A 21,921-nucleotide genomic window follows, 5' to 3' on the forward strand; every position below is an offset into this window, starting at 1 on the left:
AATCCTCATTTTCCCCTGTGCATCACAGGAATACAGACAGGACTGTAAAACATAAAATGTGATCCAGCTGGAAATCCATACCTCAGCACAACACTTCTCAGGTTTTTTCAGATGTATCTCCCTCTTCGACCTATTCCACACTTGACCCTGTTTCCTCCTACCTATGCACCTCTTATAAGCAGCTCTGGAGCTGGCAGGGCACACCACTGAAGAAGGTGTCATGGAAGAATGCTGCATGGGAGCTGCTGGATGAGGAACTTTGTGGTTGGTTGTAGAAATTTAGGGGAGGGTCACATCAGGGGACAGCATAAAACCACAAACTTGGGAAGACGTGAGAAATACAGTAGCCAATGGGACCATTGAGAGCCAGGTGGTGACTCCTCAAACAAACATGAAGGACCATGTGAGTCTTCAGATAACTGGCATTTGTTTATTACATAGACAGCAGCTTTCTATGGAAAATGTTTTGGCACTTGCTGCTGTTCACTTATTGTTTTTTAATTTATGTCCTGTTCTGAACAAAGATGCCAGTATTTCAGGTGGATTCTGACCAAATCTTGATTAACGTTTTCCAAGCTGAGAAAACAGTCCCAAAATCCAAGCTGCTGTGGAATTTGAGTTACTAAGGTAGCAGAAGGGAAGGACACAGTAGCTAACAAGGAACGAGAGGAAAATAGGATATAGAGCACTTTGAGGGTATCTCCTCATCTGGAAAACCCTAACAGATGAGAGAGAAGAACGCACCATCCTTTGAAAAAACGTGTACAAGAGTATCTGAAGTCAGATTCCTGAAATTCAAGGCCCCTTCCAAGTTCTGGGTTGTTTTTTTTTTTTATTATTTATTTGGCATGTGCTCCTTCTCTCATGCAACACTGACTATTCTAGTGAAGCTGCTGATGCAATACAAAAGCAGGACTAATTGACAGTCTGTACAAGCAACCCTAGATGATGATTGCAATTTATTCCACACCAGAACTAAGTCATCTTCGCACCATTTGTTAAACTATAGGGTGGCATTGGCAGAGATAAAATGTGTTGTCTTTCAGAAGAGGCTGATTAAAGCTTGCTGTCCCCATATGCACACATGAGTGTAAAATTGGTCCCGTTTTCCTGCATTCACTTACCACAATGCACTTGCCCCCCCTGCTGTCCACTTGCATTTCTACAGTTGCAATTTGTGCAAGAGCGATTGCTTTGCCTTTAGGGACAGTTATGAATATTTATGCTTGCTTTCTCACTGCTATCATAGCCAGTATCACTGCCTTCCAGAGCGATCTCAGAAAAAAAAAAAAAACAAACCAATCTGTGGAGTTCAGGAACAAAGAGCCACAGATGCAACCTAGAGAACTAGCTCAGCTTTATTTACAGTACATTAGAGTTACTGGGAGCTGGATAAGTGTCTGTCAGGAAAGCAGGATTCACTAGGTGGTTAACTCCTCAGCAAAGCATCCTAAATTTAGGTTATGGGATTCACTGCACGTGCATATTCCTACTTCCCAGCACTTCTGCTAGATTATCACTGGGAACAAGGAGAAAAAAAATGTCCTTTGTTAAAAGAAACAGGCACTTCCACTAAACAGCTCTGGCAGCAGCAGGGTGCTTCATGTATATTCAGTTTTTTTGCTTGCTCCAAATGCCTAGAGATGTGGAAAGCAGCAGCAGCAGCAAAAGCAGCAGCAAAGTCCTGCCTGGCTTCTCTGAGGCCAACAGCAACCAAAATGTAAGCATGTGCTGTCACTGGACTTATGCTGCTTTTCTAGAAGAGAGAGCAAGAATTTCTTCCACCTAATTAACATGTACTAATACTTTCAAGCAAGTGCCAGACAGAAGGTGAGGAAATACATGCCATGCTGAGGGGGAGCTGAAGGAGACCCAAGACAAAACATGGCTATTGTAAATGAAGCATATGCTTGCCAGGGGTCCTGTTAGGACTGCCTTCTGAAGCCTGATAGGGTAACATTTCCATCTCCAGCTGAGCTGTGGGAGCCCAGTCCTTTCAAAACAGCCATCAGACACCTTCAGGCCTCTTCATTGCACTGGGTGGGACTTCACAGCACAGCAACATCCACAGTCTGGTATCTGCTGCCCTCCCCTGATCTGTGAGGGTAACAGGAAGAACCAGAGCAGGGAGCCTCTCCACCTTCCTTCTGTGGAGTGGGGGCACAACATGGCTGCTAAATTCTGCTAGAATAGCCCCAGGAAGGCCTGGGTATTGACTAACAAGCTCATAGGGCAGCAGGAGGGAGGAGTGCCATGTCACAGCCATTCTGCTCTCTGTGGGATGCTGAATCCCTTTTGTATTTACCCACCTCCAGAACCGTTGGCCACCATAATACAAGGAAGAGGCAGAAACACCTGTTTGGCACAGCTCTCAAAGGGAGATGCCTTCTTTCCAAATCCTTCTGCAGTTCTTCATTTGAATCACTAGGCTGTTCCTACCCAGCTCTGAAATTTCTTGAGCAGCTGAGTTGTCAACTTCCTTTCCTTCCCATGGGAATTTAAGACTGAGGAGATGGTAGCAGCAGCACAGAAGACAGACAAGGGAAGTATCATTTATTATGGACTTTGAGAACTAGCAGCTCTGAAACAGGGTGATCATAAACTCACGGAGGCAGAGTCAGATTAGTTTAATATTCAGCTGGCATTCAGACACTTTCCACAGACTTACCACAGACTAAAATTTCCATTAAAAAAAAACACAAACCAAAGTGTGAATTTTGAAAGTGTGACTAGGTAGAAACAGTCTCTCCTCAGGCTGTGTAGAGCAAGTTCAAAGCAAATTCCTTGGTACAAAAGTATGGTGGACTGAAACCAAGCCAGTCTTCGGATGGTTTTCTCCCAGCACAGGAAACAGTGGACACAACTCTGGAACAATCTGAGGTGTTACAAAGGCAGAGAAAAGTACAAAAGGTGACTGGGGGAGAGGGTGGAATACACCTTAAAACACCAATAGAATTCTGAATTGGCTGGCAGCCACATTAACTGCAAAGTGTTAAATATCAGTACACAAATGGCTCAGAAAGATCTGCTCCGTTCCCCACTCACTCTCAACACAATCACAAGACCAGGATCTGTTTCTTCAGTATGCATTCATTTTGAGCCACACTGCTTTGTCTTCCCACTTCTATCTGAATATTCAACTTTTAGGACCTTCACACTGCTTCCCATTATCCCAGCACCCAAGGCCTTCTGTGGGAAGGTCAGTAACAAAAGACAGCCCTCAGCAGGCTTGTAGTTCCTTGTGCTTGTCATTCGAGTTACAACTCTGCTTGGCACCAGAGTACTTTGGAAAGTGAAGGGGCTGACTTGGTCTCCAGAGGCCAGAGTTTGAAATGCTTCTTATTAAAATGAAAAGCAAGCATGGGGAACAGCAAGCATTTGTTTAGATTCACTGCTCCTGAACTAAATGTTCATTATTCCCAAGCAAATGTCCCCATGCTTTGGAACAGGTATGTATTCCCTCCAGCCCAATTATTTACATGCAAACATGAGGTATGTTGGCTCTAACACTATTTTAGCCCAGTTGAAGGGTGATGTGCAATCAATGACAGTTTCAGGAGTTTTGGAACCCTGAAGGTCACTTTTATTTAGTTATCAGCCCTGAAAAGGAGACAAAGGGGATGGGAGTAGAAGGAAAAAAAAGACAAGTCAAGTTGAATTCTATTTCAGGTGAATTTATTGTGCTAGAAAGAACTTGCCAGATCCTCCCTATTTACAAAGGTTTTCAAGAGGATCTAGATCTATTACTGCTATGAGCCACAAGTTAAAAATACATAAACAAACCAAATTAACCACATCCATTATGTTAACTGTAAAAACACCAGTTACCTTATAGGACTTTGAGGCATACTTAAATATGGGGAAAATGCTTCCCAACCACTCATCTCTAAAGTCACCAGCAAGACTCTCATGTCTCCCTCTCATGTAGCTTTGCCTGAAGATCAGCAATCTTTATGCCACTGTTGATGGAAGGTGGTTTCTGTTCTTCAATATACATGTTTTATGAATCAGGATTTTAATTAAAAGGCTATTCAGAAGGAAGCATTGCAAGGTGTTAAAATAATCTTAAGGAGAACAATGAAATCCCCAGTTGGTTCCATCTGATACTTTCGTGAGGTGTTATTGCTGCCAGATGTGCATGTAAAATTCTGTCATCGCTCTGGAGTCACAATCAAACTTCCCAGGGCACTGTCACTGTTCACATCTCAAGCAGCACTATAAAAACAGCATCACCTGAAAACATCACACTAGTGTTCTCTTCTTACTGTCCACGACTCTTCTGAAAGGATGTTTTGATCAATTTTACCCATTCAGCTGCAAGAAGAAGCAATAATGCTCTCCAAATTTACTTGTCTACCCTACCTTTCCATTGCTCAGAAGAGAGTATGGGTTCTCTAAGAGGAGGGGAAGAGAGAGCATATCTCCCAGTTCAGCTGGTTTCCATTTCCACATATATTCCAGCTGCACATCAAGTCCTGAAGAAGTTCTACACTGCGATACCACAATGCCAAAGGGATGTGGACATGGCCTGTACACTCATATCTGGATGCAGGCAGTTCCCACTGACAACAGGTGGCTCTGCTAGTCTTGTTTACAAGCCTACAGTAACTTTCACTTGATACTAAACTTGACACATTACATAATGTTGGGGGAAGAATTTAATCACTTGAGTGCCAGAGGCCCTTCTCAGGGCATTCACAGGTGAACATTGGCTGATGAACAATCTAAGTCTGTCACACTGACTTGTAAAGTATCAACTAAGATTCAGAGTTACTCTACACATAGAAAACTAAAAACCCATAAAGGAGTAAGTCAGTATCAAATAAAGGAGTAGAGAAGCTGCTAACAATATTTCAGAGAAAAAAAACAAACAAACAAACAAAAAACAACAAAAAAGGCCGCAAAACAAACACTGAAAAACCCTTTCTTGTACAAAGAAAGAGGAAACCTACCAGCTTTATGTTCAAAAGAGAAACATGTAACTTTGTTCCTACTGCAGGGGCTACAAAAACAAAACCAAAGAGAAGCCCAAGCATAATTCATGCAAGAGAAACTGCCCCCTAGCAAGAAGTCTTTTATGAATTTTGTGCTACACTACTCTGACCTGGCATCAGACCCGGAAAGCCTTGCTCCACGCATCAGGAAGACTGTCAGAGGCACACCACACTGCCACACTGCTTTCCTCAGAACAAAACAACATCCTCTCACAAAGTGAGTTTACAGAGCTGCTCACTGCAAAGCAGCAGCTGCCCTAGGACTGTAAAAGTTTATACCATCATCATATGAAGGAAATTCTCGTTAACAGCAGTATTTGTACCTGGGCCATGCTGAGAACACATTCAGCTCTAACAGCACACACACAAATGACACCCATGACAGTGTGTGAGGTCAGAATCAAGATGCTCAGGTGTTGTGATAGTGGGCCAGATATAAATTTTAGTAACAGTATCATATTTGCAGGTAAGATTAAGAGCAAGTCTTCAAAAGTGGAATTACCCTGATGCTTGTGTACATGAAGAGAACATCAGAGTGCCATCCATACATGCTACACTACATCCAACCACAGTGTGAACTGGTCAAAATCAGTGCCTAACAACAGCAAGGCCACACTGAGCAGGAATCAAGCTATGATTGTGAGGAGAGGTTTATTGGAGAACACTTTCAGGCTTGGCAGAATATCCTTCCCTACCAGCACAATGGCTGAATGAGCTGCACCCAGTAACACTTCTTACCTGCCTCATACATCTCTTCCAGCCCTTCAGAGAATTTGATACAGATAATGTCACAGTAATATTACTGCAGAACATATTTATCAGGATATCTTTGCAACTCAGGAAAGCTTGGGGGGGGGGGGGAGGAGTTCCTATATCCAGTTTTATTGAGTTAAATGTTACAGAAGTGTTTCAAAGGTATTCAGGTCCCTGAGAGCTCCATTATAATTTAAACACTAAGCAGGAAACCTCTGTGCTTCTTTTGTGTACTTAAGTCTGAGTTAGATGCTATTACTGCAAGCCAGCAAAATGCAGTCATGCTAGGCTTTGCAAAGGTGGTGGAGGAAAAGCAATTCCATCTAGATTCCTTTGAAAAAACAAAGTATAGTGTAACAAAAGACAACTAGGATAACTAACAGTCAGAACATCTCTACAAAATTCTCTGGATCGTGAACTGGCCATGGAAGATTCAAAATAACAAAGGCAGAGAGTTGTCCAGCTGGAAGTGTTCAGAAAGACTGAGGGAAATCCATTCACAACAAATTGTCATGGCCACTAACACAGAGGAATCACAGTTGATAACAGAGTTATCTGGTGCCACTTTGTCAGTGAGAAAGTTTTAGCACCTATAACAACCTGGACTTAACTAGTACAGTAAGCTGGTGCTTTTCTCCTTAACAGATTAGGACTGATTGTTGGTAGACAACACTAACACATCCCTTTTTTTCTGTACTGGGCCATCCTCAGTCCCAGATCTGGGGCAGACTGCTTTACAAGTTTCCATTACCTGAATCATCTCTTCATTTCTTTTTTCCAGTATTGATAACCTCACGTTGTGATCTAAAGTCCAGTTTTTGAAAAGGCAAAGGGTTAAGCTATCAACCTGAGACTCAACAATTGTCCCTCCCAATTATTTAGTGCCTGAAATTGAGACATTCACACAGTACAACCTAGCAGTCATACATACATTGTCACTTACTACCACACTTTGAACACAGCTTCATTAGTCAGTGACATTTTACTTCTCAACAGATTTTACTTTCCCTTGATCTTCCACTTTTTTGATGGCAGCTTGGATAGCTTCTTGATCACCCAGAAACTGGTGAGGGCCCAGAGGGTGCAAATTCTCATCAAGTTCAAGAAGTATGGGCACACCAGTGGGGAGAGTAACATTGATGATGTCCTCATCGGAGATGCCTGCCAAAGGAAAAACACAGAGTTACACCTACAGCTTCCTAGTCACCTATTGCCTTATTTCTGAGATTATCTGATCTTAAAACAGCCAAGGACACATTCCAGACTCCACCAACACCATCAGCTACTCAACTGTCAATTCCCAGCCTAGGCCATAGATTGGTTTGTGCTTTAGGAACAGCTAAAGGAGAGAATTCTCATGGAGGTGACGAGAGTTTCTTCATTTTTTTCAGCCTACGCATGTGAAAAAAAAAAAAAAAAAAAACAGAAAGAGACTGTTCTGGAGACTACACTGTTCCTTTAACACAGGACATGGAGGACAATAGGTTCTCCTCCACAGTTTCCCAACTCATGCATCATAAAGGATGATTAGAGTCCACATGTGCTACTCCAACATGAAACAACCTCTGTAAACAACCAATACACACAGCCTCTTTAAAAAGGCAGAACACCAAGGTTAATTTTTCTCTTCAATTTTGTACGCGAAGCTTCTCACACAAGTTGTCTTAAAAGACAGTATTTAATTCTTCTACTGTCAGGATCACTCAGATCTCATAAACAAGTTTACAGTTTCTCATAAACAAGTTTACAGCAGTGTCAACAGTACTCCTGTCAGGATTAGTACATACAGGATATTCATTTGCACTTTCAAATGAGGGAATGGGGAAGAAAAAGGAGGGAAGAAGTCAACTTTACAGCTTAGAGTATTTACCACTTCACTAAAAGAACGTGTACCTGGAGAGAAATTTCATTTTATTCAGATGTCCTTAATTAAAATATTCTGAAGGCTCTGATCTCAATGGAATGGCTGGTTATTTTTACATCAAACACACAAGTCTCCAGAGACTCCAAGTGAATTTTGAGACCAAACATCCTAATAAAGTGTTCACACAAGGTCTAAATAGTCGCATTAAGAAGCAGTGACTGCAAAGACATTCTCTCAGAAAATCGGGCAAAAGAAAGCTAGTGCCACTGGGAATGTCAATATTTCTTTTTTCCTCCCCTTTTTAGAAGTACTGAGGTCACAGCAGCAGCCTGCTGTTGTACAGCAGGACAGCTTTGAGCAACCCACACTTAGAAAATGCACCCAATCAAGCTTCTAAGGTGATGACACCATATAAACTAGACCAAGGTGCACCAAGAAAACATCCTCTTGAGCAGCTGACAAAACAGATGGTTCTCAGAATACAGGGGTGCAAATTTACCAGTGATTTTCACATTAAGCAGAAAAGCCAGCACATTAACAGGAAAACCCACACCAGTGAAGCCACTCAGCCACAGTAGGATGACAACAGGTCAGAAAAACCAGAACTAACCATGAGGTAGAAAAGACTACACAAGCATGCAACTTTTGCAGTGACCTACTCTTGCTTAGATCAGCCCAAGCACTTAGGTTAGCCCTGAGTTTCCAAGGGCATGGAGCATCAGAAACAAACCCTTTTGAGAAACTTATACTTTGTTACAATACTGAACATCAGTCCTTAAAAAAAAATTCACACTGTGACAGTTTAAGCAATCCTTGCACACAAGGGATACTCAGCTGTCGTAGGCCAAAGAATCAGACCTACAGCAAAGAACTCAAGGAGCATCTAAAATTTTAAACCAGCACAGAAATCAATGGGAAAAATACTGAGTCTGCTTACCAGGCATAAGTACAATTCTCAAAGACTTTGGTTTGCAAAACAAGCAGTCAAGCTGCCTGAGCTCTTATTTCAAGGATTCTCAAACATCAGATTTTAACAACATACATGTCCCAGACTCTCTAGGAAGTGTTCTGCCCACCTCTCAGTCTCCCAGATGAAACCACTCATATATACACAAAGGAGATGAAGTCACACAGGATAGTTAAGGCAAACCATATAATGTGGTCATGACCCATGATATTTAAAAGGTTTTTCCTCTGGAGAGGAATAAACAAAACTAGCTGTAGCTACACAGATTCAGAAATGCATTTTATTGGTTTTTACAGAACACAAAGTGACCACAAATGTCAACTAGTATTGATTTACAAAGCAAAATGGTGCAGTCTAGAATAAACATGCTGCAACAAGCAGGATGGCTTTCTCCTCAGGATTTTTCCTCCTACAGAAGTGTTGCCTCACAGCCAGAAGCATGGAAACACAAGCTGAAGTCAGAAGAAAATTCTAAAGAAACAACAGTGTCCTGTGGCTTTATCTCAGCACTGGTAGAGTATCTGTGAAGTATTTCTGTTCCTCAGGAAGGAAGAAGCTGAGCAGGATTGTCACATAAACTCTTTGGTTGCAGGGAAAGTTCATCAGAACACTTCCCCGACCCAGCAGGCCAGGAGGCCAGGGAAGGGTTTACATCTCACACTCCAGCCACTGCAACTGGATATCTGCTATCCAGCAACTGCTATCCAGTTACTTCACGTGCTGTAACTCAAACCAGCTGACCTTTTCTTGCACTTCATCTGAGCTGGCCTGTGTCACAACCTGTCGTACCTCACAGGGAAGAAGGGTGAAATCAGAGCAAGGTCTCAACTGCTGACTACAAGGTGCAATGGGAAGTAAGATCACCGAAGAATCAACACTCTTCCCTCCCCACTTTAATCCCAAAGCCTGGGTCTCAGCACTGCTAAAGGGTTGCTGGAAGCAGTCTTTACCCAAGAAGGTTTAAAACCCAGGTCCTACCTACTTACAGCCATGAGAACCCACAGGCATTACTGAAATACTTGAGATGACTTCCTCAGGACCCCAAACAAAATGCTGACTGAGCAACTACATTCCTCAAGTGGACATCTCCAATGTTCTCTCACAATCATATGTTAAACACTATCCCTTAACACCAGCTGTACAGCAGGAAGCAGTTCAGTACATGAACATTGTAATAATTTGGTACAGCAATTATTACAAAAAAGACCTTTGAAAAATCACATTCAGAATTTTTTCCCAGCTCCATTTAACTGAACTGTGGGTGATCAAACCCACAGAGACCAGGAATTTATCAGTGTAAGTTTAAGAATTCACCTTTATGTGGTGGCCCATGAAGTGCTCTGAAATATTCATAAACTGGAAAGTCCTACAGAGACAAACCCCACTGATTTTGAGCACCTGCAGCCAGCTTCTACAAAGGCCAGTTCAGCTTCTCCTTCCCTCTCACCTGCTCTTACCAAGTTCCTTCCTTCTATTCTTCTGGTTGGAGCAACACAAAAACCACAACAGCTACTGAGAATAACTACACCCCTCTTCCCCTGCATGCCAACTACACTTGAGGCCAGATGATTCATCCAATAAAACACACAAGATCATATGCATAAATTCAGCCACAATGGACTTGAGCAAGAACTGGTGCTCTGTAACTGAGATCCAAATCAGGTCATAACATCCTTCCCAGATGCTTAACGAAAATACTGAAGCTTTACCCTAGTAAGTTAAATATTCAGAGCCAATTTCTGTCCTCCCTGTACACTAAGGAGGACCTAACTTCAACAGGGAAGAGGAGGGAAGTAAGCAGTGCTAGAATCTGGCTTTTGGTCTTTACAGAATGTTAGTTTGTTGTGCAGATTTTAAGGAAAGAAAGAAAACGGAGGGCTACAACCATGGCAGCAGCATATCATCTATATTTGTTTCATCCTTATGTCTGCCAAGATTTGCTATGTCTGTATCAGGTTTGTATGGCAAGGTTTCAGTAGCAGGGGGCTCCAGTAGGGCACCAAAAAGAATTATGGGGGGTTGACCCTGGCTGGACACCAGGTACCCACAAAGCTATTCTATCACTCCCCTCCCCAGCATGATGGGAAGGGAGAAGAAATAGGAAAAAAAAACTTGTGGGTCAAGAGAAAGGCAGTTTACTAAAGCATAAGCAAAGGCCAAGCACAGAAGTGAAGAAAAACCAAGGATTTATTCCCTACTTCCCATCAGCAGGTGATGTCCAATCTATTCCCACTAATTAGGGCTTCAGCATGCACAGCAGTTGCTCCAGTGCCATTACAAATGCCCCTCTTCCTTTTTCTTAGCTGTTACTGCTGAGCACATCCTATGGTTAGGAATACCCAAAGTTCAGATTGGGTCAGTTCTCCTGGCTACATCCCCTCCCAAAAACTTGCCCAGCCCCAGCCTAGTGAGGGACAATGTTGGAGAGACAGCCTTGATGCTCTGGGAGCACTGCTCAGCAGTGGCCAAAATACAGGCCAAGTTAACTTGCAATAAGGTTCAACAAGCTCATGAGAAATAAGCAGCAGAAGCACAGCAAAGACTGGGGTGAATGACAGGGAGAGCAAAACCATCTCATTTCAACAGCACTGAACTGTTAGATCTCAAGCTGTTTTCTGTAGCTGCACTCAGACACCACAGGCACATAAGTAGTATTTCCTTAAGAAGGTCAAGCAGCAGTAATCTTGTTAAGAAGCCCTCAACACACAATCCACACCAGGTCACACCATGTGTAGCTCCAGCACGTAAACTACTAGAATACTGTGACTGCAAAAGTATCACACTTAGAGTAGTGCAAGAAAGTAAAACCCTGAGGGCACTGCTCTCCCTGCTCACAGACTGGCAAAACCAGCATGAGGCCTTCACAGTCACCACATTCTACCTGCAAGCCCAGTTCCAGAGATCTGTCCCAGCTCTGTGACAACCAGTCAAGCCCAGTGGTTGCAACATCTGCATCATCAAGAGACCAGGTAACTCCTCTCCTCTGTTTTTAGCCCTGAGCATGACAAGGCTCAGTGACCATCACACCATATCTAAGAGATGACAACCTTTCAACAGGTTGGACACTCGAGAATCAGGTCTTCCACAGGACCATGTCTTGCAGTACTTGAGACCAGTCCTCAGGGATAAATGGTTGGGAAGAAAGAAAGAAGTTGAGACAGCTCACTAATCCTTCTGCAAGTCACCTGATAAATCAGTCCATTGGACTTGGTCTCCCAATAAATACTTCAATACAAACAGGGCAAGGTGGTCAAAAGTATTACACTGATGTCTTCACAATGGGACACTGCTAAAAGGTTTCCAATCTGAAACACGAGTTATTAGATAAAGAGAAAACTATTCCTCCACCAAAGAATTGAGCAAATCAGCTGTAAATATATCCTGTGCATCTAGGGTGAGTATTTAGCATGGCAAATCCTACAGGCATTTCATACACCTTAATGATGTCCCCTCCTCTGTGCACTGAGAAAATAAGACCAAAATCCAAACCCATTGTTAGCACAATACTCTGTTCTGATGACTGCATGCAAGCAGAACTACATTTACAGCTCTTCACCAGTTTTGGAGAATCGCAGGCCTGTTCCACAACAATACCTCCTTGAAATAACAACTTCAAGGATACTCTTAAGTCTTTTAGAAAAAAAAATAAAATTCAGAGTGAAACACAGAATTGTTTCATCAGACCAAACCGAATGAAAACATTCGTATTTACTGCCATTTAATCTTGGAAGATGTAGCTTAGAAACTTAAAATTAACTCTATGACTAAGCCATTCAAGTAGTCATGTAGTCTTGAAGGATTGCTGCTTGAGGCATTTGGAGCCCAATTTTCAAAATGCCAAAAAAAAAAAAAAAGAGAGGAAAAAAAATTGTTCCAACTAAGCTAGAGAGGCCTAGAAAATGTACTGAAGTACAGGATACACTAAGTTTATCAAAAAAATTCATAAAAACAAAGTCCCTCTCACATTGGGTGCTATAAATACAGCAGATTGCAAAACTTCAAGCAGTCTTGAATCAGGTCCAACTCCAGCAAGACTCCAAAGCAACTCACAACCTTTCAGGAGGCAAAGGGAGAGCAAGTCAGCAATGCAGAGAAGGAGCTCTCAGACCTAGCTAAGGAGTTCTTAAATAAAAATTAAAAATAATAATAATTAAAAAATAAGCAGGTTGAAACAACAGGGGTCTCTGTTCATGCTACCCTTCAGGCCAGTTCTTCAGCAATCCAATCTCCACTACATAAACAGCAGGAGAGCCAGCAGGTATCTGGCAATTGCTTCTGTGGGGCAGCTGATGGACAGTCCTTAGTCAAGAGAAGATCCTCTGCCAAGGATTCCTCACATTTCCCTGTATAAGCATATGCTGGGAGGGTCAAGCACTGTAAGACAGACAAAACACAGCTTTTTTTACTTTGGCTGAGTGTGGGCAGTCCTGGAAAAGGTTGAGTTAACAACTGTCCCAAAGAAAAGTTCTGCATCATTGTTTCTCTCTGACCTTAATGCAGCAAAGAGTCCATACTAACTACAAAGGAACCTTTACCAGTCCCTGGTGTCATCAGCTTCAGCCTCAGTGCATGCCTGCACAGAATGTGGCCCAGGGGCTCTGCTGAAGCCATGGTCACCTGTCAGCACTTCACCCCCAAAGGGCCTGTCCATTATGGTTTCATGGAACTGGTTCAGTTCTTGGGGTGCAGGGGACACACTGTGGTTGCAGTTCCCCCTCCCCCTTCCTCCTTTGTGATTTTTATCATTTCACACAGTGTGGACAACCACCTCTGAGAACATCAGTGGAACCAACTGAACCAGTTTTCCTCCTCCATCCTGGACCCCAGGACTCACAGCCTTTCTAGTTCCAGAAGCCACTTGTACATCCTCATTTCTCAGGTGTCTGGTTTCTGCTAAAGCATCAGCTGTCTTCACTGTTTCAACATGGTCAAATGCAAAAGGTACTCAGCAGTCAGAGCCACAGGGGCACATAACAAAAGATTTCATAACTAAAAGAAAAAAATTGAGTGGACACAATCCAGTCTGTGCATACTTGCAACTACAACTCCAGTAGGCTGCATTAACACATATATAATCACTAAACTCAAATTAAATAAATTAATCTACTCTTCCCACAAAGAAATTAATATATTCCATCTTCCAGTTTAGGATGACCTGGAAGCCATGAGATGAAAGAGGAAGGAGGGGGGAAGAATCTAACAATGCAAAGGATGTGATTTATCTTTAAGTCAAGTCCCAGATAAATCCTTTCCAAGCCCAGCTCTGGGATCTTCAGCACAAGAAAGACATGGATCTGTTGGAGCAGGACCAGAGGTGGGCCACAAGGATGATCAGAGGCATGGAGCACATCTCCTGTGTGGAAAGGCTGAGAGACTTGGGGTTGTTAAGCTTGAAGAAGAGAAGGCTCCCAAGGGCATCTAAGAAAGATGGGTACAGACTTTTTAGCAGGGCCTGTTGCAATAGGACAAGGGGTAACAATTTTAAAATAAAAGGGGGTAGATTCAGACTAGATATAAGGAAGAAAAATTGTATGATGAGGCTCGTAAAGCACTGGAACATGTTCACCAGAGAGGTAGTAGATGTTCCATCCCTGTGGAAACATTCAAGCCCAGTTTGGACAGGGCTCTGACCAACTTGATCTAGTCAAAGATGTCCCTGCTTATTGCAAGGGGGTTGGAGCAGATGGCCTTTAACGGTACCTCCCAAAGCAAACAAAAATAAGCAACCTTACACTAAGCTACCAACTTGGCTGTTTACCAGAATGCATTTTCTATATTGGGAAAAAACACAGTATTTGCATAAGCTTTAGCAAGTGCCTACTCTCTGCAGAACTCTCTGGCATACAGCTTTTAAGTAAAAAATTATGAAGAATGAAGCCTCAAAGTGACCCAACCACAGTAATACTAAAGAACATCTTCCACAACCCAAGTCAAGCACTTTTATTCTACTGTGTTACAGCAATGCTTGTTTAATGAACAGATGATGATTTCAAACCTGACAAAACAGCTGAATAAATCCAAAAATAATTGAGCCTGAAGAGTTTTTGTCTATCTGGACCAACTGCAAAATTAGTTTGAATACAGTAGTTTTAAATGAACAATGAGAAACAAGAAGAAAGCATCTGGCCCTTTTCTTAAATACATTAACCTAACTAACTCTCCCTGCTTCCACGTGCCTCAGTTTGACTCCTGATCAACTTTTTATTTTCTCCTTGGAGATTAGAAACATTACATCCTGGCCCAGATAAGTAACATACATTACAGAACAAGATACAAAACTCCAAGCCATTGAGTAAGGAGGAGAGAGGAAGACCAAAAAAAAGAAAAAAGACCCTTACCTTCAACATGTTTCAGCAATGCCCTGCTGCTGTTACCATGAGCAGAGATCAGAATCATTTTGCCACTTTTTAGTTCTGGCACAATCTTTTCATTCCAATAGGGAAGCAGTCTATCAAGCACATCTTTTAGACTTTCAGCTTTCGGGAGGTTTTCCTGAGAGACATCACTGCATTTATAGCGGCGATCGTTGTAGATCTCTTCGTAGTAAGGGTGAGACTCAGATATGGGAGGCGGGGTGACATCGTAGCTTCTCCTCCATATTTTCACTTGCTCCTCCCCGTGATTCAGAGCCATCTCTGCTCTGTTGAGCCCGATCAGTGCACCATAGTGACGCTCGTTCAGCCGCCAGGAGCTCTGAATGGGGACCCACTCTTGGCCCATCTCTTCCAGGATCAGCCATGCAGTCTGGATGGAGCGGCTCAGCACAGAGGTGAAGACGAGGTCAAACTCAAAGCCCAGCGCTTTCAGGTGTTTGCCACAGTTCTGAGCTTCCTTTATCCCATCACTGCTCAGCTTCTGGTCCACCCAGCTGCAGAAGCGATTCTCCTTGGTCCAGGCTCCTTCCCCATGTCTTAAGAGAACAAGCCTATACTTAGACATTTTGATTGCAGCTTAGCACAGCTGGCCACTCGATCTGGCATCTAATAACGATGCATCTGGACAAAAACATGAGATAGATGCATCAAACATCCCACAGATAATGCACAATGTGTCAGCAAAAAGTAAACAACTATCAGAATCAGAACAACCAAAGAGACAAGTGTCTGCTGAGTATGTTTTTACGTTTGAGGTCTCCTGGTTTTGAATTCCTCCCACTCTCGTGTAGGAAGAGAAACACCATCCTCCACCCAACTTGTTGCAACTAGCCCACTTAACCAATTAATTAAGAGCAGATTTGTACAAGCTGTTCCAGTCTACAGGTTTCCCTCAAGTGCTTTAACAGAGCCTGACTCAGTATCACAGGCTCTCAGAGAAGCAGATCTCACTCTCACCGCTGAACTCAGAAGTAACACATGGAGCTCAAGCACACAAGGGCTTCCCAGATCCACACTGGTTCTGAGGGAATGCAGGCACAGACAGCAGCTGTGGCCCTCAGCCAGAGGAGCTGGAGAGTAGGACCACAGAACTGGAACTGGCAACATACAGACCCTTATCAGCTTTTCTCAAAGGAGATGTCACCATAATTATGCTCTGCATAATATGTTTCCTCATGACCCCATCCTGTCCTGCTAATTATTCCAGTCTCTGGTTGATTTTTCTGCAGGCAACCTCCTCCATCATTCCTCCACTCTCACACACACTCTGGGATGCAATGCACAGCTAGCAAGTCCTCAATACACTGAATCCAGCAGTGACCTCACAAATTATTCCATCCCCTTCCTGACTTTCAAATATATTATTCCTCTTCTGCCTGTGATGTACAATGCCAGTTTCTCAGGCACCAGGATTAATGTTTTTACTTTTGTAGTGGGCACAAAAGGCCTGTTTGTTGTCCTCATTAAATAAGAGCTACACATTCATAAGGTCAAACAGTACCTTTCTCTGCTCTTGCTGACCAAGCAACACTACCCCTGGATTATCTTCAATGGGAGATACATTTTGACCACTGGTCAAAAGGGTCTGCAAGGTGGTCAAAGATCTTCTAAGTAGATTATGCAATGCCAAAAAGGTCCATCTAACACAGCACTGCAACTCTGAAAGCCCCACCTGATCACTCTGACCTGAGAAACAGGCTAGATTATAATGGACAAAGCAGGGGGGAAAAATATAAAAATACAACTCTACACACTGGGAGCACCGCTGTATACTCAGATGAATATTAAGAGCTCTCAAAACCATGGGCAATGGGAGACTGAGGTCTGCACATCCAACCTTGGACTAGATATCCGTAAGAGACACACTTAAGGGATCTCCCATCATCTCAAATTAGCTGCTTCAGTTACACTCCAAGTGTCTCAAATCCAGGCCCACTGCGACCCTGAATTAGGTCAGCAGGACGGGATAGGCCCATGCACACTGGGTTTTGGGAAACATCCAGCACAATATTAGAGCTCATTGTTACCAGACTTTCAAAAAGTGTCTAGGAAAGCTGAATTCATTAACAGACTCGGTAATTTAATCTCAACTGTAACCTTAGTTGTCCTTTAATCTCACACAAGGACACTATGCAAAATCTCCCCAGCTTTAACTTCTGCCTAATGGTACATCTTCAGGATTAAAAAGCTTTTGAGGACTGAGATTTTTGCAGAATATCAGGACATATTGTCTGACACACAATAGACAGTTGATAAATACAAAGAAAAGTCTTATTTCATGCAAAGGGGAGGGGGCACAATCTGTGTATGGCACAGAACACCTCAGACAAAACCCCCTGCACGCCCCATTTTTTCCACTCACAACAATCAATTGCACGTTAAGCAAAGAAATCAGCTATTGCTAGGATTCAGGTGTCATGTCACATCACACACAACACTAAACTACACCCTTTAAGATCCCAGGTTTATAACAAAAACAAGTGTCAGATAGACCACTTTGCCTTTAGATGCAAATGCTTTCTCCAACATCCCTGAGATACGATTAAAAAATTGCAGGTGTCCAAAGCATGAACTACTACACATAAGTAGCCCCAGAGAAAACTCCATCTCTGCAGATACAATCAATTAGTCTGAACAATGAAGTATTATCTACAGGAACAGACTGCATATTTTACAAAATCAAATTAAGACCCAACCAAAAGATCAAGACTCAACATTAGAGGAGGTGCACGAGTCTGGTTGGTACTTTTGGCCAAAACAATAAAAAATTTAACGAATATTAAAAAAAACCAGTTATACAAAGACCTAATATCATCTGGGGACCATGAACTTCAGTTCAGCTACATAAAACATATCATCAAACAAATTTAGAAAGGACTGGCAATCACAAAGTTGTTTTAAATATCAGTCTGCTCATGGAAGCATTTAAGCTAGAAAGCCTTAGAGCAACACATGGAAACAATCCTACTCACCTTTCCTATGGCAAAGGAATAGCCTACAAAAATCCCACCACAGACTCGAGAGCTGCTTTATATAGAGGCCACCACAAACTCCTGTCTCATTACCTGCAGAGAAAGAACAAACACCGAGCACTCACAGAAAGGGATCACAACTGCAAATGGCTATGCCAACCATCATAGAACACACAACTCTTGCATGTGCTGGGAAAGCTACCAACCCTCTTCTCCCAAAAAGATGTGAACCTACAGTTCCTGCATTGCCAACAAGGGAAGGTTTCTTGCCTGTCAGATGCCCCGGGATACCATTTCCTCCCCCAGATTTGTTTAGACTGCAATTACCACAGCTCTAGTGTGCAGAAATCTACCGAAATCCCTGAGATAGCAAGGAGGACACAGAAAACAGACCTGGACCCAGCACAGAGGCACTGGAACAGGTTGCTCAGAGAAGCTGTGGTTGCCTCACCCCTGGAGATGTTCAAGACCAGGCTGGTTGGAGCTCTGAGCAACCTGGTCTAGTTGGAGGGGGACTGGAACAAGATGATCTTTAAGGCCCCTTCCAACGCAAACCATTCCATGACAGAACAGAGACATGAGCACAGGACAGCAGCGCACCTTACACCAGCAGAGCTTTTGGCCAGGCGCAGTTTTAAGGTTTAACTACCAGAACTTCCAGGGCTCCTGCTCCAGCCCTCTTACACGGTACACCTGCGTCCCTCGGCCTTCCCCGAGCACGGAGAGGCTCACCCAGAAGTAGGGCAGCACCTCCCGGTGCCAACACAGGCGGCCGCCAGCGCGGGGCGACGACTGGCAGACGAACACATCAACAGGCACACACGAGGCTCCTCACCCACGGCCCCCTCAGGAAGCCACTGCCCGCCCAGGGATCCAAAACACCATCCTTCCCCTCGCCGGAGCGCCGGGACAACCCCTCCGAGGGAAGCCACCCCCCCCAGCCGCCCCGCAGGGAGCCTCCCCGAGCCCAGGGCCCTTACACCTCCTCCCCCACGGCCTCTCACCGCGTTTGTCCTCGGCTCCAGAGACTTATCGGGCTAAACCCGAGCCGCCTTAAGGGGCCCACTGAAGACACGGCCACCCAACCCAGAGCGGGCCGGACCGCGCGTCTTATTGCGGCCGCGGCGTCCCCGCGGCGCGGGGGGAGCCCGATTGGCTGCTCGGGATGATGGGCAGTGCCCTCAGCCAATGAGAGCGCGCCTGTGGGCGGTGACACGCCGCGCCGGGCCCAGCGCCTCCCAGCGCTCCCAGCGCTGCCGTTCCCGCCCGGGGCTCGGCGGTGTTGCTCGGGGGTGTTGCTCGGGGGTTATCCAGCCCCTCCTGCTGCGGAAATCCCGGCTTCCCAGAGCCCGAGGTATCGCAGCAGAGATGCTGGTCCCCCCGTGAGTCTGGGCGCGCAGGCGGCGCTGGCGTGGGCTGTGCTCCAGCGCTCTGTGAAGCGGGGAACCGGGATCGCGCCAGCGCGGGCAGAACGCGGGCGGAGGCAGCCAAGCCTCTGGATTCTCTCGAAATCACCCCCGGGGCCGCCGAACTCAAGTGGGCTCCGCTCTTCTGAAGTCACGGCTGCCCCGGGCCTCCGTCCGCCTCCTCGCCCGCCGCCTTGGTGGGCACGGCGGCAGCGGCAGGGAGGGAGGGAGGGAGGCCGCCGGCTCTGTCCTTCGCCGCATCAGGGAAGAGGCGAAGGAAGGCGCTGGGCTGCCCGCAGCCGCTGGATCCTTCGTTCTCCTCTGCCGGAGCCTCCTCCGTGCCAAGGAAGGAGCGCGGCACCGGCCGCCGAACACCCCCTCGCTCATTCCCAGGAGTTGAGAGGAAACGGGGCACAGGGACGGGGATTTTCCCGGGCAGGGCTCGCTTTTTCTCCTGGCTTAAGGACTTTTTGGTTTTGGCGAGAATCGAGGATCCAAAATCTCGTTATTCATAATGAAATCAGCAGAAAGTAAAAAATAGACGTGAGTGCTCCTAAGGATCACGCTAGCGCTCTCATACCCACAGGCTGTAATCCCAGTTCAAAGTAATCAAAACCAAGTGGAGGGAGCAGCTCTGGCTAGAAACCAAGAGAAGTGCTGTGGGAAGGTTGTTTCTTTTGCTGCTTCTATTGCTACAGGTCTGGTTTTATTTTTAAAAGAAAGCAGAGCACATCTTTTATACCTAATCGGATTCACATTTTCTTCTCTAAATGCTCACCCTTGAACAGCCACAATGTAATGCTTAAAGGGCCACAAACTGAATGTACACTGAATGTGCTCTATCATCCTCTCCACGAGGGAGAGATAGAGGTGATCTTCCCTTTTTAATAAGTTAAAAGGAAAATAAAAGAGGAGGGATTCAGATTCTGATAGCAAAAAGCAACACAAAGAAATTCAGGAAAGTTCGCGGTAGAGGTATTAAAATAATGTTCTGTGAGCAGAAACGGTGTTTAATTTTGCATTTATAAGGATTAGGTCCTAAACTGTCAGTGGGAAAGAAGGACCAGCCATATGAAACCATTTCACTGGGTTCTCAGCACAGTACAGCACTTAAGTGTGGTAAGAGCAGCCAGGCTGTTGGTGAGCAGCATCCCGTGTCTCTTCAGTGGTTACTGCACTGACTTTGTTCCTTATTTATTTGGGAACTCTAGAAAGCATTCTGCATCTCAGGGGGAACATTTTCAATCCTTTTCCTGATAAAAAGAGCTATGCCTGACCTCAACACAGAACTACAAAAAAATTTGTCGTGTCTGCAGAATATTTCCACTGGATGTGAATTGTACTTATAGTTACACATAAAATCCTTTCCATCTCACTCACTAACTTTAATGTTAACAATTACTTCATTTCTGTCTACTTTGTCTGAGCCAGAACCTACATTATAAACCCAGTTCTGCCTATGTAATCAATGCAGAACTCAAGTTCACTGTACCAGAAGAGTTTGATTATAGCCACCCACTATCTCAAACTAGTTAAGAGAAATGCTCCCACCTCGTGCTGCATGATCACACACCTGCAGTCACCCTGCCTCCAGGAAAACTGGTTGACTGACTTTGCAAGGAAAAGAAGCAAAGTTCCTAGAAAGAAAAACATCTCTTCTTGAGTATAAGCACCATGTATTGGCTGTACATCAATAATTAAGAATACAATTAATAGAAAGAAACATTATATGCCCATATGCAGTCATAGTTACAATGGAGTAGACAGTAACCCATGCCACAATCCAGGACCTCCATGGCCTTTACATAGAGATTTCTTGTCTCCATTAGTCTTTGAGCAAGACCATTTCATTAGCATGGCAAAAACAGCCTAATGAATTTGATTCACATTTCAAAGTATACAAGGACAGAAGGGTCAAAGCCAAAACCCTGTGCGTGATTTCTTGCAGACAGCTAGACTCATTTGGCTATTATCTCTCAAACCAGCTGGGCTGTGTTTTTCAGGGTCTCTGTTTTGGAGCCCTTCCAGATGGTAGTGTTTAGTTGGAATGTTTATGGCAGATGCAGTTCAGGAAACTCCTTCCCTCAACACATAAACTTCTGCTGGGGCACCAGTGCAACTGCACCACCCTCAATAAAGGCCTGGAGCTGAGCAAGGCAAAAACAGAAGAAAACAAACCTGGAAAGAAGAAAGGCTGACTAATGATTGATGAAAACTATGGCAAACAGGAGCATTCTTCACTGATTATGCCCCTGGTGTCTTTTCATAGAATAATTACTTTGTTCGATGCTAGATTAAAGTATTTGCCACAGACCACTGCAGACATACCCACTGTAATTTCCAGAAAACCCTGAGCCCTTTGTTTAGAACTATTTGATATATGATCTGTCTTCATTAATAATTTCATCTTCAAAAAAAACTTAAAAAAATCAAGTCCTTGCACTCTTTAATTAAACTCTGAAACCTTCTCTCTAAAACTCCCTCCTGGGCGCTTCTTTAATGCATTAATTTATGCCTGCCTTCCTTGACTCTCCCTACTCCTTTCCACCTTCGGTTGCCACCAGCAGCATGCCCATTTTCTCTGGCCCCCA

General features: G+C 44.1%; 1 protein-coding gene across 3 annotated transcripts in view; it reads right to left on the reverse strand.

Annotated features, from left to right (window-relative positions):
- Positions 1-3,653: 3,653 nt before the first annotated feature.
- BPGM (bisphosphoglycerate mutase) overlaps positions 3,654-21,921 on the reverse strand; it is a 38,082-nt gene continuing 19,814 nt past the window's right edge. The window contains exons 1-4 of one of the 3 annotated variants that reach the window (XM_032687576.1): positions 18,929-19,061; positions 17,925-18,017; positions 14,917-15,573; positions 3,654-6,908 (exon numbers count right to left, since the gene is read on the reverse strand). In XM_032687576.1, coding sequence (XP_032543467.1) covers positions 6,730-6,908; positions 14,917-15,517 — 780 coding nt within the window. In that variant the 5' untranslated portion in view covers positions 15,518-15,573; positions 17,925-18,017; positions 18,929-19,061 and the 3' untranslated portion in view covers positions 3,654-6,729. Of the gene's footprint in view, positions 6,909-14,916; positions 15,574-15,909; positions 16,019-17,924; positions 18,018-18,928; positions 19,062-21,921 lie in introns of those variants that run through there. The other 2 variants (XM_032687577.1, XM_032687578.1) reach the window with 2 other exon arrangements.

Source organism: Chiroxiphia lanceolata, chromosome 5, assembly GCF_009829145.1.
Source record: "Chiroxiphia lanceolata isolate bChiLan1 chromosome 5, bChiLan1.pri, whole genome shotgun sequence".
Taxonomy (NCBI): domain Eukaryota; kingdom Metazoa; phylum Chordata; class Aves; order Passeriformes; family Pipridae; genus Chiroxiphia; species Chiroxiphia lanceolata.